Here is a 17577-nt window from a genome sequence, read left to right on the forward strand (position 1 = left end):
TTTAAAATTATTAATTGTTTAGCATTGGGCTCACTTTATCTCATCATTCCTTTTGACAGTTGCAGGTATCACATCTCTTTACCTCTAAACGTATGTCCACATATTTCTGAAAAAACAAGCAATATAGATAGAAATATAGACACAGATACAGTTTCCTAATGTGGACAAATGTATTTATTAGCCTTGAAAATAGGCAGGAATTTGACATATCCAATTAGACAAAGGATATGAAAATGCTATTTTTAAACTGTAAATAGTTCTTATTAAGAAATGTGTGTCTCTTTCCACATATACCTTAGGGTAACTTGTCACTTTTATCTGAAGTTTAAAGAAATTCACCATTTCCATGACACAACTTTGGATAACATAAAATGAGAAGACAGGAAAAACTATAACAGTTTTCACTAAGTGTACTAAACGTAATTGTAGCTTAATCTGTTAAATGCTCAATGATTCATGAATACTTGAAATTAGGAAAAATAGAGGTAAGATATCCTAGAAGGTAATAGAAAATTGAGACATGCTCGTAAATCTCTAACAAGTCAGCTACAAAGTGAATACAGAACACCCAGTCCAGCATATTTTTTCTCAAGTGGTGCTCTAACCCAATGTAAATTATTATTTTTTTTTTTTTGAGACAGAGTCTCACTTTGTTGCCGTGGAATCTCACTTTGTTGCCCTCGATAGAGTGCCAGCATCACAGCTCACAGCAACCTCCAGCTCTTGGGCTTAGATGATTCTCTTGCCTCAGCCTCCCCAGTAGCTGGGATTACAGGTGCCCGCCACAACAACCAGCTATTTGTTGTTGTTGCTGTTGCAGTTTGGCCGGGGCTGGGTTTGAACCTGCCACCCTTGGTATATGGGGCTGGCGCCCTACTCACTGAGCCACAGGCACCGCCCCCGATGTAAATTATATACAGAGGAATATAGGTCAATAAAAACTTATTACTCAAAAAAGAGAGCCTTATTTGCAAAGATTTTTTTTTAATTTTATTGATAGGTGTGGTCCCCCTACTCTCCCCTACAAGTACAAGTTGGATCTATCAAGTGTAGAACACAAATGTCCTAATGCTATAATTGGGTAAATGAAATGAAAGCTATGTTGATTAATATGATGTAAGCACTCCAATTTGTACAAATAATCACACATTGAAATGGCATAAATGTATTTGTGATCTATGTACAAAAGACTTAATAAAAAATTATTTTATTGATGCATAATAGATGTACATTGTTTCAGAGTACATGTGATAATTTAATACCTTTATATAGTTTGTAAAAATCAAATCAGTGTATAGAGATGTCCAACCCATTAAATATTTGTCTTTGCTTATGCTAGAACCATTCAAATTCTTCCAGCTCTTTTGTAATACACAATAGATTACTGTAAGCTACAGTCACCTTAGTGATCAATGGAACACTGGGTCTTATCTCTTCTATCAACCCATAAATCATTTCAAAGATTTTTTTTAAAGGAATTTGTAAACAATTTGTGGACCATATCAGTTCTTAATAAAGAAGACTGAAACTTGTTTATATTTCAAAATCTTGATAGTGTATTTCAAGATTTTGACATATCTGAGTTTAGTCTATTTTGGGGCAACACGTGGGTACTTTGCCAGAAAATATAGGGCATGTTTCCAGACTGTGCCCTAAATTAAGCTTCACACTGAAGTTATTTGATGAACTAGTCACTTCAAAAGACACAGGAAAAATAGTAGTTTCTAAAATGTTTGTGCTAAGAACAGTTACACCAAAATAATGCAAACTCTGTCCATGGACCGATAAGATTGTTCTCTATATTTTATGTTTATATCTTATAAACATGAAGAATCATCACCTGTTCGCGCTTCGAAATAAGACTTCCCAGCCCCACATTTCCTTGCATTCCGAAAACAACGCTTTTTTCTTTAAAATGTAATCAGTTATTTGCAATTATAAACTAGATGCTACCCATTTATAGCCTATAACTTCAAGGAAATAAAATGCAATTTAGTTTAAGGTAACCAGTTGCTGCTTTTCTGTTTGGGGACTGAAGTTCATGAAGGGAGAGACAGAACTGACCGCGGGGCTGACCACACCTGTGTCTGCCCGCAGGTGAGCGAGATGGAAGTGAACGGGCAGTTCGAGTCCGTGTGCGAATCCGTGTTCAGCGAGCTGGAGTCGCAGGCGGTGGAGGCGCTGGACCTGCCCATGCCCGGCTGCTTCCGCATGCGGAGCCACAGCTACGTGCGGGCCATCGAGAAAGGCTGCTCCCAGGACGACGAGTGCGTGTCCCTGCGGTCGTCGTCCCCACCACGCACCACCACCACCGTGAGGACCATCCAGAGCAGCACGGGTGAGTGGTCAGGCCACGGCCAGAGCCCGCGGGCGTCTGAGCCGGCTGCACACAGCTGTCCCCAAAGACTGTGCCCTTGCTGTCATCGCACTTAGTTCCCAGGGACACCCGTGTCCTGCACAGCAAGGCTTTGCTTCCGTGCCCACCTGCAGGCCTGCCTCTGGCCACATCACACACCCCCTTCCCTCTCTGGGCCTATGTCCAGGGTATCTATTGGGTTACTGGCGATTACAGCACCATGAGGCGGGGGACTGCTCGGAGGGGGGAATCTTTCCAAGATCCTGGCACCTCTAGCAAAAGGATCCACACCCATCCCTCCTCTCAATAATGAAGCTCAGCTTTTCAGCAGCCACTCTGCTAAATTGCCCATCTTACAGCTGAAATACATTTTTTATTCCAAGATTACCGCAAAGTGATTATCCCAAGAGATCTGAAATATCTCGGTGAGAAAATAAGAAGAAATAGATAACTCAATAATACCGATCAAACATTTTATGACGTTTCTTTTAATATAACAGCAGATTTATTTCATTATTTTAAAGCCTCTATCTATCCTATGTAAATAATATTTCCTTTTCCCTCTAAGCTGTATTTAGGTTTCTGCATTTAAACTCTATTTTTATCGGTAGATTTTAGGCACAGAAGAGCTTAACTAGTTTCCCGGACATTGGACCTTGCACAGTAATATAACCTTGGGCTATTTTTACAATGAGCATGGATATATACAAATATACACATACACCCATGTATATATTTACATATGTGTGTGTATAAAACATTTACATTCAAAGAAAAAAAATCCCTCCATCATAACTAGGCTTAATTTCATGATTTAATTCAGCATAACTTCAATACAGAGTAGTTCTACAAAGAAGGTAATCAAACCCTGAGTCCAGATAAATAATGATGAATATGTTAGAAAGAAAAGCCTATGCCTGAATGTGGTATTATTCAATTTTGTCATAAAATGTCAGTAATTATCACTCAGCATACAACTTTTATACATTTGAGAATTAAAGGATCCTCAAACCTGAGTTAAAATCCTTTTAACTAGATGTATGAGAGAGAGGTAGGAATTTTGTTTAAACCATTAGAGGCTAAGCAAGAGGAGTTCACTCTAGACCACTGCAAACTGAGACCTGAGCATCAGGGAAAAGGATGCCTCTGGACATCACACGGGCTCCAACATTCAGCAGCTTTGACCCTGGCTGGCCATCTCCAGACCAGAGACAGTGGCTGTTTGTAAGTTCATGCTCACTAGGAAATCCTCCAACAATAGTCACATATGAGATTAGCAAATTAAATAGCACTGGTTTATGAAGAGAAAAAAATGTTTTGAAACTCAGCCGTGAGCATTGTGTACATGTTTGCATTCATACTGTGAGTGTAGTTTGGGAGGTCTGCCCTGTGTCTGTGGCACGTCACTGTGTGTTTTGGTGTTCCCCATTGTTACTGCCTCCACCTCTCCCACAATCCTCTCCCCCCAGTGTCTGGTCCATTCCTCTCTAGAAAGAGCTCATTGTCTGCCAACTGAAATTCCTCCTTAAATATGCAAAATCCAGGTCCTTCCCAGAAGTGCCAAGGGGTGCTCTCAGGAGTCCGGTCTGGAGGGAAAGAGCCACAGGCTCACTCCTTCCCCCTCAAGAAGTAGGTTGTGGGTAAAGTGGGGAGAGACACCGATTGGCTTTTCTCTGCTCCTGTCTCAGAGGATTTTGTGTTTTCATTATTTAGACAGTTTACTTATACTTCCCACATCCATTCTTGCCCCCCACTCTTCACTCAAAGACCCACAGGTCTGCTTTTTCTAAGACCCTTCCCAAATTCTCTGGAGACCAGAGTTCAAACTATAGGGTTGTCAAATAGAATCCAAGTCATGCAGTTAATTATGTATTTTGGATTAATGGTGAATAATTCTGTAGAATAAGTATATCCCAAATATTTCATGGGAAATATTTATACTATAGAACTATTTATAAAGTTTGTAATATTTGCTAAAATACAATGAGATTATCAGAGCAGGAGACGAGTAGGTCCTGGGAGGCTGCCCTGTGTTGTTCCATTTAGAATCTAAATAGAATCTAAGGGGGTTTAGCTGGAGCTCCAGTGAGGGAAAACACCCATGACAGGGAGAAGTGATTAAAAATTGCACAGAAGTCATTGCATCTGCTCCTCCTTGGGCTCCATGAGTCTTGTCCTAAGTACTGGGCCACTTCTACCTGCAGCTCTCCACATGGGAAGGCTTCCTGGAAGCTTAGCTGCCCCACAGGGATTTAGCAGCAGGAAGGTGTGACTTTCTCCTGGGTCTGGTAATCATGAAATGCCAAGATTTGTACACAGGGCATCTGTTGACTCTGCCCTTAATCATTAAATTAACCATGATATAAGAACTTCACAGTTGTCAAAAAATAGCTTGAGCACTAAACCATTACAGCAGATACTAACCAAGTGAGATATTTAAGAGTGCAACTTTATGAATTCCAATATTACCTTTCACAGTTCCTCTAAGCCATGGATTTGTTCTTTTGAAACAATTTATAACTTTATAATATAAAAGTGTTACTAGCCTCCAAGTAGAGATTTTAGTTTATAATTTTATGATATAATATCGTTGCTCGCCTCCCCGTGGAGGTTTTTCCAAGTTCTTGGTGTTCATCATGGAAAAGAATTTCGGGATGAACCACGTAAGCCTAGCAAGCAAAAGCTTCCTTGAAAGCGAAACCGCACTGTCAGTGAGGGAGGAAAGAAATGGCTATACTGAGAGGAAGTGGCCTAGATCTTTTGTGGTTTTACTAATCGAGGGAGGAATATTCAAGGCCAAAGGATTGGCTTTTATTAAAAATTTGAGTTCTATCCATTTCCATATGTTATGTGGATGTCTTGGAACTGTCATGGTGATTTCAAGGACAGAGACATGTCAAAGCCACAATGTAAATGATACTGTCATTAGCCAAGCATCTGTAAGGTGGTGGAGACAGCGGACAAGCCAGCTGAAGCCGATTGTTGCTGCTGTGGTCAGCCCCTCTAGTTGGCATCTGGTTACGAGTTGTTTAACCCCCGCCATCTGATCTTCAAGCCCCTGCATCTGTCTGGTTTCCCACTCTAACAATAAGGTTCAATCTTCTTCCTGCCACTCCCCTATTCCTGTATTCATATTCTCTCTCTCTCTCCCCCCCCATCTCTCTCTCTCCCTCCCCTTCTCTCCTCCCCCTCTCTCTCTCTCCCTCCCTCTCTCTCTGCCTCTCCCTCTCTCTCTGTCTCTCCGTCTCTCTCTCCCTCTCTCTCTCCCTCCCTCTCTCTCTGCCTCTCCCTCTCTCTCTGTCTCTCCCTCTCTCTCTCCCTCCCTCTCTCTGTCTCTCTCTCCCTCTTCCCCTCCCCCTCTCTCCCTCCCCCCTCCTCCCCCCCTCTCTCTCTCCCTCCCTCTCTCTCTGCCTCTCCCTCTCTCTCTCTCCCTCCCCCTCTCCCTCCCTCTCTCCCTCTCTCTCTCCCTCTCCCTCTCTCTCCCTCCCCTCTCTCTCTCTCTCTCCCTCCCTCTGTCTCTCTGTCTCTCTCTCCCTCTCCCTCTCTCTCCCTCCTTCTCTCTCTCTCTCCCTCTCTCTCTCTGTCTCTCCATCTCTCTCTCTCTCCCTCTCCCTCTCTCTCTCTCTGCCTCTCCCTCTCCCTCCCCCTCTCCCTCCCTCTCTCCCTCTCTCTCTCCCTCTCCCTCTCTCTCCCTCCCCTCTCTCTCTCTCCCTCCCTCTGTCTCTCTGTCTCTCTCTCCCTCTCCCTCTCCCTCCCTCTCCCTCCCTCCTTCTCTCTCTCTCTCCCTCTCTCTCTCTGTCTCTCCCTCTCCCTCTCCCTCTCTCTCCCTCTCTCTCTCTTTTTCTTTCTCTCTCTCTCTCTCTCCCTCCCTCCCTCTCAGACCCATGCACACAGTTTTCTTTCTTCTCTCACATGATCTCAGTACTACCATATTAATTTTCTTCTCCCACTGGTTTTCTTCCTACATTGAATCAAATACAACTTCCTGTATAAAATACATAAAATTGATTTTTCTCGCAGGACTTACTAATTTTGAAAGAAAGTGCTCCTCCATGAAAGCTGGGAATAGACTTTGCTCCCCTCCGATTGGCTTTCCTGAAGTACACAGGTCAATTGTGCATCCAGACTTAGCAGGATTTGATGAATTTCTCCTTTGGCTTCTCTTCCTTTGTTTATTATTCTTGGATAAAATAGATTCCATTTTTCCTAAACTTCCTCTTTCCCGAAAAAATTATTTATTTTTCTCAACTATAGCTGTTAGGTAAAACGTTTCCCCAAAACAGTCTACATGATGAGTCTTTGATTTGGGGGTCAGCCCATTTTAATTCTTCTAATTTTCAGCAGAATATTCTATTAAGGCTCTTTCTTCCAGCCTTGTCCTTTTTTCATATTAGCAAAATGAAATCACAGACAGGAGTCTACAAAAAAGCTTCATGCCACATGAGAGAGTCACGAAGATGGGCTCAGCTCTGGCCATTAGCAGATGAGCAAGGATGAATGGAGACATTTCAACAAATCAGGGCAAATTAGGAGCTGAGTTAGAAAATGACTTACAGTTGTGCTTCCTTAAATTTCTATGATAGACTCTTATGTCCTCTCAGTCTGCTTCAAGTACTCAAATGTCTCTCTAATATATTCAACAAGTTTTCATACAAACCACTGCACCTGGGACTATTAAGTTAAGATTAGAGCTACTACAAAAAAGTAAAATTAAAAAGTGGCACAATTAATCTCATGACTATGAGCAAACAAGCGCCCACACCACAATTGTCTGAGTATTTTAGGTAAAAGTAGAACCCTAGTGCCAGAACTATGCCCAGACCGCCAGACTACTGGTTGTTCCTCTTATGGAATATACTGAAGCAATTGTATGCGTGTAAGGGTGGCTGTCTTTTTCTTCCTATGCTAAACATTTTCTAGGACCTATCAAAAGCATTATCATGTAATAGCTAGGCAGACTTTTATCTTGTGATACCAATAGCCTGAATAGGCAAAAACATTGTCTAATGACAATAAGTGAATTCACACCCAGAAAAACAGACACACACACGTATAGGAAAACACATCAGAAACCACGCAAGGGCAGCGCCTGTGGCTCAAAGGGGTAGCTTGCCGGCCGCATATGCCGGAGGTGGGGGGTTCAAACCCAGCCCGGGCCAAAAACTGCAAAAAAAAAAGAAAAGAAAACACACAAGTACTGGTTACCTGGCAAGTAGTAGGTGAGGAAGAGTGATGATAAGGTTGAGAGGGGATTTTTCAAATTAGCATTTATAATTTTAAAGCCAATATAATATTTGAGTAAAAATAATATTCTTTGACAGAAATAAGCAAATTGTCATGAGACATGATTCTCAGGTCTTTTAAGAAAATTCTGCTCTTTCAAATTGTAAAATTTGCCAAGATTTATGTAGCAATAATATAGTTTTTAGCTGAGTGCAGTGGCTCATGGCTGTAATACTAGCACTTGGGGAGGCTGAGGTGGGTGGATCGCCTGAGCTCAGGAGTTTGAGACCAGCCTGAGCAAGTGGGAGACCCCATCTCTAATAAATAGAGTGGTGGGTGCCTGTCATCCCAGCTACTTGAGAGGCTGAGGCAAGAGGATCTCTTGAGCCCAATAATGAGGTTGCTATGAACTCTGACACCATGGCTTTTTACCAAGGACAACAAAGTTAGACTCTGTCTCAAAATTAACAATAATGTGGTTTGTGTAAATAGTAAGTAGATTCATTTGTCACACTCTAGGTCTTAAGTCTGGCCTAGGTACTGTATCAGTTTTTTATTGAGGGATCTCTTAAAGGATGGTGGAGTTGATGTGGTCTCCCCTCCTCTACATTGCCCTCCAGTGTCTTCCAGCCAGGGAGTCAACAGAGTTTTCCTCTTATGGTATGGCTTGGGACTATCCTTACAACAGTATTTGCAGTTTGATTTTTCCCTAAATTGAGACATAGTCTTCCATGGTCTTGCTTTCCTCTTGGGGCAGCTCTGATACACTTACTCAAGCCAGGCACAATCGAGCAAAAGGAGTTAATCTTTTGATTCCCCTGAAGTCAGGGCTAACATTTTAGAGAGCTCTCCTACAGATCTGGGGCCTTTATCCCCAGCTCGTCACTCCATCCCGGACATCCACATCTAACTTCCCTTCGTGTACCCTACACTCCAATCCCGTATGCCTTGCTCTGCACTGCCACCTCCACACACACAAAAACCCTAAACACATAAGATATTATGCAGAATAACATTAAGGTGGCAATTTATATTTGCAGTGTGCACACTAACATTTAATCATGGAGGAAGGAAGAAGAGAGAAGCAGAAAACTAAGTGTTCCACAAACCACATGAGCCACTGATGATTAAACAATGAAGGTGACTTCCGTACGGAAATAGCATTGCTGGTAAAACAAGTTGAATCATAAAATATTAGCAGTAGAGGAAACTTCTCCAGAATCTAGTCCAGTGGTCGGCAAACTAGAGCCGATGTGCCAAATGTAACACGCTGCTTGTTTTCGTGAGATAAGTGTCACTGGACACAGTCACGCCCATTGGTTTACCTACTGTCTGTGGCTACTTTTGCTCTTTAAATAACAGGCCCACAAAGCCAAGAACATTTATTATCTGGCCCTTTGCAGAAAAAGTTTGCTGTGCGTGTCTGATCCGTTAAGCCTACTTTAACACAAGGGAACTCAGGCCCAACCTGGTGGGCCTCTAGCTGGAGGCAGAGCCAGAGTAAAAACCAGGTCTCCCAGCAAACAGCCGTTTGTTCCTTTAGGGCCAGCTCTACCCCTTAGTTATTGCATGATTATGAAGTTAACCTGAACTTCAGTTTCTTCATGTGTAAAACAAGATTATAATGCTGCTCCTCTTACAGAATTAATGACCGTTTTTGGAGAATTCTTAGAGTTCAGAGAAAGCCCACTTCTTTCTGCCAAGAGCTGAGTTAATTAATAGATCCTTTTTATAAAGCAATGAGGGAAAGGTTCAGAAGTGCAAGGGACAGATATCAATCAGGAGCTTTTTGAACAAAGCAACTTTCTGTTCTATTCAAGATAAAATCTCATAATAAATATTCCGATTTTGCCTGGACTGGTTCCTCTGCTAATGATTTGTTCCTCTGCTAATGATATTTACTTCCTTGAATCTCTCCAAAAGAACTGCAGTCCCACACTTAGTCCCACCACTGCAGGCTCAGACCACACACACACACAACAAAGTTTGGTTAAGACATAGAGCAAAATTTAAAATCTGAGGAACACCATGTGCTTTCAGCTCCAGTTGTTTTGAAGTCTATAAATCACCTTTTGGGACAGAGTGCCCAACCTTGGACGGCCATGCTCTATACACAGCCAGCAAGTTTACCTTTGCCCAAGAGAGGTGGGATGTCAAATGGCAAAGGGTGAAGGGGTTCCAGAATTTTCTGGCACACCGGTCTTTAAAGTTGTTGTGAAGTTCAAATGAGATTATTAATAAAGAAGCACAAATTAGAATGCCTATGCCTTGGCTTTACTTTTAAATCTCTCCATCAGGCTTAGTTTAATAGCAGTGATGATAGGTAACTTTTGATCACTTACTGTTTGACAAGCATGGTGAACCAGCTGCACAGGTTATCTCAGGTACTCCTAATGAATACATGCATGACATATACGTGATATTATCATTTTCATTTTATGCAGGAAAAAAATTAAGACTTAAGGAGTTTACATAACCTGACCTAACCTGACCAGACCCTAGAGCCAGTAAATGACAGAGCAGGCTCAAATTCTTTCTGGAACCATCAACAAATGCTCTGCATGTTTCAGTATACCCTAAAATAATTGGATACAAACCTATTTCTGGAATGACTGGCCTAGGAGATTTTTTCCTTCCTTCCCTTCACAAATAAATATCCATTTAGCCTCTGCTATGTTTGAAACCTGTGTTTTCACAAAAATTTTTGAACACCCCTCTATTTTAGAGAAACTTTTGTTTACATATTATTAACATGGCTTCTCATGTTGGTGTGTCTGTAAAATATCTGGGTCTTGTTGGGTTTTTGTTTCTTTGTTTTTGTTTTGTTTGTTTTGAGGGGTTTTTTTGAGATAGAGTCTCACTCTGTCACCCTGGGTAGAGTGCCGTTGTGGTATCATAGTTCACAGCAACCTCAAACTCTTGGGCTCAAGCAATCCTCTTGCCTCAGCCTCCCAAGTAGCTGGGACTACAGGCACTCACCACAATACCTAGCTAGTTTTTCTATTTTTTATTAAAGATGCTCAGAATCAGTTCATCTGCCTCTGCCTCCCGGAATCAGGCATGAGCCACCATACCCAGCCTAAAATATCTCTTTAAAGCTAAATGGTTAAAGAAAAATCCTTTTAAAAGATAATACTCTTTAGGTTTAAAATTTCATAATACACTATGTCATTTTGACACGATGACAGATTTAAAAGATCACACATCCAATCCCCTAATCTAGTCACTGCCCTGTCAGGCAGCATGGAGTGGAAAAAAGAATTTTTGCCAACTCATGTGTAAACTAAGCAGGTGGCAAATTCTGCTTTGTGGTTAATGAAATGGTCAGGGGTCTGTGCCCTCAGGTTATGTAAAAAATCCTGCAGTAATTTAATTCTAATCTAACTGTCCCTTGATTGAGCTCCAAAGATGTAAGCGTTCATGACCCCGTTACCATGGGCAATCAGGAAAGACAAACCAGAAAGCCAGGCTCTTTCGTATGAAGACTTACTGTAGGAAATTCTTTAAACAAAAAATAATGCTCACTTTTTTTATTTTATGGGATCTCCATAGACACTTTTGTACGGGAAGGAAATGCCACTTTGTAAAGCCTTCATAGTCTAGACTTGTCTGTTCCAATTGATATTGAACTTTAGCAAACACAGCAAAGTCACAGTAGTTGGAAACCGTAAATGGAAGCTGGACAACACTACAAAGCCACTTTGGGAGCAACTTTATTTAGCTCCAGGTGGGAAATCTGAGACCTAAAGTTTTGTATTTCTGCCTGCTATGCCTGCCATTGACTTTCTGTCGCATTTTTAAGGCAAACCTTTCTGCTGCCGAGTGTGCTTGATTAAAAACAGAAAAGACTCAGCTACTCGAGAGGCTGAGGCAAGAGAATCGCTTAAGCCCAGGAGTTGGAGGTTGCTGTGAGCTGTGTGAGGCCACGGCACTCTACAGAGGGCCATAAAGTGAGACTCTGTCTCTACAAAAAAATAATAATAATAATTTAAAAAAAAAAGAAAAAAACAGAAAAGACCAAAATGAAGAGTGCTAGGACTTTACCGTATCGGCATTTGAAACATTAGTCAATGATGGTACAACTGTTAACGTTCTGAAAGCTTTCTTTGCCATCTGCTGGTGTTCTACGGACATACAACTTCTACCAGCATACAAGAAGAGAATTTTCCTTTTCTGTTTTTATTTTTTTTTTTTAATTTGGGGAGGGAAGGGAGCAGGGTCTCACTATATTACCCAAGCTGGTCTTGAATGCCTGGCCTCAAGTGATACTCCCACCTCGGCCTTCCAAAGTGCTGAGATCACAGGGGTGAGCCACCATGCCTAGACTTTTTTCTTTTTTTACCTTGTCTTCCAATATCAGTGCTATCGACAGTACTAATTCTAATAACTTCTAATTAAACTTATAGAAGAAACTTATAGGAGAAAACTAGTCTATCTCTCTACCAGAATTTATCAAAGTTTAATTAGTGTTTATCTCTAGAATAGTTTATGATTTCAAAGGGAATAAATAATATTATTAAAATTAATATTGCTTCATCAGTTTCTTGCTTCAGAGATGTGTGCCTGAGAAGAGGCATCAGATCTGATGAAGACGGAAGCTCGTTCTGAATTTCTGGGTAGGATTGTTGTCCTCTCTCTTTAAAGCCAACGTTGAATTTCCTTTTCCTCTAATATTTTTTTTTTTTTTTTTTTAGTTTTTGGCCAGGGCCAGGTTTGAACTCACCACCTCTGGTATGTGGGGCTGGCACCCTACTCCTTGAGCCACAGGCACCACCCTTCCTCTAAATATTCTTATTATTCCATTACATGTTTTCTCCACAATGAAATTTTTAAATTTAAGAAAATTAGTCCATATCGTCTATCACCTTGCTTCTGAAACAAACTTTTCATTCTTCTAAAATGTTGATTGTGGTCAGAGAATCATAATGAGACTTTAATGTTTGCTTTTATCATTTTCAAGAAACTTTATTCTATCTTTTGTTTTTATCTTTTTATTTTGAAATAATTATAGAATTACAGGAAATTACAAAGATGTTATCTCCAGTATCCAACAGTTACATCTGTGATATAATATCAAAACCGTCATTGACATTATTACATGGATATGAAGAGTTCATATTTAACCATATGTGTAGATTCCTGGGACCAGCACTTTAATCAAAATATAGAACCACTTGAACCATTTTGTTGCCACAAAATCTACTGGTATCCACATTTTGCCTGTTTTTTTTGTTTGTTTGTTTTTTAATAAGAGACAGAGTCTCACTTTATCACCCTTGGTAGAGTGCTGTGGCGTCACAGCTCACAGCAACCTCCAACCCTGAATTTAGGCGATTCTCTTGCCTCAGCCTCCCTAGTAGCTGAGACTACAGATGCCTGCCACAACGCATGGCTATTTTTGTTGCTGTTGTTGCAGTTTGGCCAGGGCTGGGTTCAAACCCGCCGATCTCAGTATATGGGCCGGCGCCCTACCCACTGAGCCACAGGCACCACCCCACATTTTGCCTCTTTGAACAAAGTGTGGAAACCTCACTTCCCTTCAACTCTTTGGCCTCTGCCATTTACAATTATCTTAAATATTTCCTACATCTACAACAGTAAGAGCCACATACAATGTTATACTTTTTCCTTCAAATGTCAAACAGAATGCAGAAAATTTCAGAGAAGAAAAATGTATTTACTCTTTTTTTTTTTTTTAATCAAATTGCCAAGTTTGGGAAATGTCTAGTCCTTATTTCCATGGCTACTTTTTCATCCCTATCCTTCTCTCCTTCTGAGATTCCAGTGACACAATGGCCACAATTCCCTCAGTGGGGATTTTGAATAAGGTACTTTCCTGAGACAAAGATGTGAGTGGGCAAGCAGCGTTTCATCTCTATTATATGACATCCTTTCAAACACAAAAAATGATTCTTTTCACACCTGCAGTTCTACAGATGCCCCACCAACCATGACCCAGCTTTCCTGGGACAGCCACAAACGGCAGACCAGCCAAAGTTGCACTTAGCTACTGCACCCTGCACGCTGTACCTCTTACTGGTGTTAGAGTTCCTTATCTTCCTAACATTCTGCAACCTAAGGACTAAATCACACAGTTTTTTTAAATGCCCAACTACCATGGCACAAAAGCAAAACTCAACAATCCTGATTTTTTTTTTAAAGGGAAGACAGAGAGGACAACAGTACCCATTGTCCTTCAAATAATCTAGAATTAAGTAGCATGTCAAGTCCAAGTTGAACTGAATAGATACAACTTTTCTTTATTTTTTTAAATTAAATCATAACTGTGTACATTGATGCATTTATGGGGTTCAGTGTACTGATTGGTCTACAATGTGAATTGCATTGTACATTGAACTGATTAACACATCATCACCTCACTTACTTATCTGTTGTGGTAAGACAATTATACCCTCCCTCCTCCCTCCTCCGACCTCCTCCCTCCCCTTCCCTCTCTCTCCTCTTCCCTTCTACTTTCCGGACAATATTTATATTTTACCTTTTGTATGAAATGTGTAGGTGGTTATATATTAATTTCATGTAGTATTGAGTACATTGGATACTTTTTTTTCCATTCCTGAGATATTTTACTCAGAAGAGTATGTTCCAGCTCCATCCAGGTAAACATAAAAGATGTGAAGTCTCCATCTTTTTATGGCTGCATAGTATTCTGTGGTATATATATACCACAATTTGCTAATCCATTCATTGGATCAATAGGCACTTGGGCTGTTTCCAAGTCTTGGCAATTATAAATTGGGCTGCAATAAACATTCTGGTGCAAATGTCTTTGTTGTAAAATTATTTTTGATTATCTGGGGATATACCTAGTAGAGGAATTGCAGGATCGAATGATAGGTCTACATTGAGTTCCTTGAGTATTCTCCAAACTTCTTTCCAAAAAGGTCGTATTAGTTTGCATTCCCACAAGCAGCTCATAAGTGTTCCCTTCTCTCCACATCCACGCCAACATCTGTAGTTTGGGGATTTTGTGATGTGGGTTAATCTTACTGGAGTTAGATGATATCTCAAAGTGGTTTTGATTTGCATTTCTCTAATGACTAAAGATGATGAGCATTTTTTTCAGGTGTTTATAGGCCATGCATCTGTCTTCTTCAGAGAAGTTTCTGTTCAAGTCTCTTGCCCAGATAGAAATGGGGTTATTTGTTCTTTTCTTATTGATTAGTTTGAGTTCTCTGCAGATTCTAATTATCAGCATAACCTGAAAAAATCGTCTCCCATTCTGAAGGTTGTCTGTTTGCTTTACTTACTGTGCTCTTGTGTGTGCAGAAGCTTTTTAGTTTGATCAGATCCTAGTAATGGATTTTTGGTGTTGCTTCAATTGCCCGGGGAGTCCTCCTCATAAAATATTCTCCCAGGCCAATTTCTTCAACTGTTTTCTCTTCTAGTATTTTTATAGTTTCATGTCTTAAGTTTAAATCTTTTACCCAGTGAGAATCAATTTTTGTTAATGGTGAAAGTTGGGGGTCCAGTTTCAGTCTTCTACAGGTTGCCAGCCAGTTCACCCAGAACCATTTGTTAAATAGGGAGTCTTTCCCCCACTGATTGTTTCTGATAGGCTTGTCAAAGATCAAATGACGATAAGTAGCTGGGTTCATCTCTTGGTTCTCTATTCTGTTCCATAAATCTACCTCTCTGTTTTGGTGCCAGTACCAGGCTGTTTTGATCCCTATAGATTTATGGTATAGCCTAAAGTCTGGTAACATACCTCCTGATTCGTTTTTATTTCTGAGTAACATATTGGCTATTCGAGGTTTTTTCTGATTCCATATAAAACAAAGCACTGTTGTTTCAAGCTCTTTAAAATATGACCATGGTGCTTTAATAGGGATTGTATTACATCTGTAAATTGCTTTGGGTAGTATAGACATTTTAACAAAGATCTCTATAAAGAGAATTATGAAACAATTTTTTTTTTTTTTTTTTTTGTAGAGACAGAGTCTTACTTTATGGCCCTCGGTAGAGTGCCGTGGCCTCACACAGCTCACAGCAACCTCCAACTCCTGGGCTTAAGCAATTCTCTTGCCTCAGCCTCCCGAGTAGCTGGGACTACAGGCGCCCACCACAACACCCGGCTATTTTTGGGTTGCAGTTCAGCCGGGGCCGGGTTTGAACCCGCGACCCTCGGTATATGGGGCCAGCACCTTACCGACTGAGCCACAGGCGCCGCCCCATGAAACAATTTTTTAAAAAATAATACTAATACCAGTCTCTATTTCTGTTGCTTATGGAATTGCCTTGTGTTTGTTAAATTCAAACGGCAGTTGTATCAGTATCTTTTTTTTCCTTTTGTCGACAGTTCATTTACTGTACCACTTTAAGTAAAAAGAATGTTGATGCAAATCTAGGTAAAACTGACACAAATTAAAGCGACTCTCTTTTTATTTAAAAATGAGTGGCCTGAAATATGAAAAGCTGCTCATCAGAAAAGGATAGAGAGAAAGCCATGCTCCAAAATGTCTTAACTCTTTCTAAATTGCTTAAATCAAAAGAATGAAAACTCAACTTGACTTTGGCATGTCTGGAAGTCTCTGCCACTCTTATATAATGTCTCGGTTTCTATCTTATGACCAGCAATGAGTTAAAGAGTTTAAATATCCTTTAATTTATAGTTTTGCAATGGTTCAACAATCAGCCATTTAAATACAACCTACAATTCTTGCACATAAGATTTACCCCATGAATATTTGTGATTGATAGGTGAAAAATGTATGATTTCCTCAGGAAATTTGCTGCTCCAGTGAACACTGTAGGCTTCCAGGATGAGTCTAGCCTCTTCATGCACCTAAAAATAAACGACTTCACTTCAAAGAGAGTGGAATGGTCACATGTCGCCCCAAAATCATTCTGAGGAACAAAATTTTGATTATTTCTTATTTGGAGGAAAGAATCTCTCAAAATGTGTGATAGTAAGAATCAAAGAGACTGAATGAGCATTAAGCTCTGCAAGTGAAAGCTCCTGTTTTTTCTCAGGCTGTTCATTTCACACTGTGTTCTTCCTCTCCACTTCCCTGGAGGTGAAATTCCTACCCCCAGATCCTTCCCTTTTCCCTCTCTTATCTGTAAATAAGTTGTGTGAATGTTCAGTCCTGACCTACTCTCAAATCTCTGCCTATAAACATCTACAATAAAGAGATTTCATGGACGGCTTATCACATCCTTGGAAAGAACATAAAAATTTAAGAAAACCTATGGAGGATTCACATCAACATGCAAACACACACACATACATTTTTTGTTTTTGGATTTAGTTGGTTTTTGTTTTTGTTTGTTTTTTTAGAGATAAGGTCTAACTCCATTGCCTGGGCTGGAGCGCAGTGGCAACATCACAGCTCACTGCAACCTCAAACTCCTGGCCCAAGTGATCCTCCTCCTCAGCCTTCCAAGTGCCTGGTAATACAGATGTGAGCCACCATGCATGGCTAATTTTTTTCTACTTTTTATAGAAACACGGTCTCACACTTGCTCAAACTGTTCTTGAACTCCAACCTCAAGCAATGCTCCTGGCTCAGCCTCCCAAAGTGCTGGGATTGCAGGCATGATCCACCATGCTCAGTTTGCATTTATATATTCTTTTCTTTCTTTTTTTTTTTTCCTGCTATGCAACCCACTTCAGTGCCAGCAGCCTGCGGGCACAGACACCAGGCAGTGGCTCAGGGCCACAGTTTGCTCTGTCTTGGGGGCACCATGAAAGGCCCAGAAGAACAGACCTATCATAAATCCAAACCCATGCGTAACATATATACATATATTCTACTTTTTTCTGGCTTTCTTTTAAAATCCATTGTATTCTTTATCCCCAGAAATCTTAGAGCACTATGAAAGACCTGAAAGGTACTGACAAGCTCTACAGCTGCTGGGGCGATGACCTCTTCCCTATTTCAAATCTCCATTAAAAACAAAAACCAATAAAAAACTCCCACTCCTTGCATCTAGCCAGAGGATACAACACAAGCCAAATGTTGGAATCTATAAAG

General features: G+C 40.6%; 1 protein-coding gene and 1 non-coding gene across 19 annotated transcripts in view; one reads left to right on the forward strand and one right to left on the reverse strand.

Moving 5' to 3' along the window:
* DLGAP1 (DLG associated protein 1) overlaps window positions 1-17577 on the forward strand; it is an 866993-nt gene that overhangs the window by 664119 nt on the left and 185297 nt on the right. For all 18 annotated transcript variants that reach the window (XM_053571473.1, XM_053571476.1, XM_053571474.1 and 15 more), the window contains one exon: window positions 2098-2338. In XM_053571473.1, coding sequence (XP_053427448.1) covers window positions 2098-2338 — 241 coding nt within the window. The remainder of the gene's footprint in view (window positions 1-2097; window positions 2339-17577) is intronic.
* On the reverse strand, window positions 17197-17333 carry LOC128572201 (small nucleolar RNA SNORA42/SNORA80 family). The gene has a single exon (XR_008376108.1). It is a non-coding gene; the product is annotated as a small nucleolar RNA SNORA42/SNORA80 family (small nucleolar RNA).

Source organism: Nycticebus coucang, chromosome 19 (genome assembly GCF_027406575.1).
Source record: "Nycticebus coucang isolate mNycCou1 chromosome 19, mNycCou1.pri, whole genome shotgun sequence".
NCBI lineage: Eukaryota > Metazoa > Chordata > Mammalia > Primates > Lorisidae > Nycticebus > Nycticebus coucang.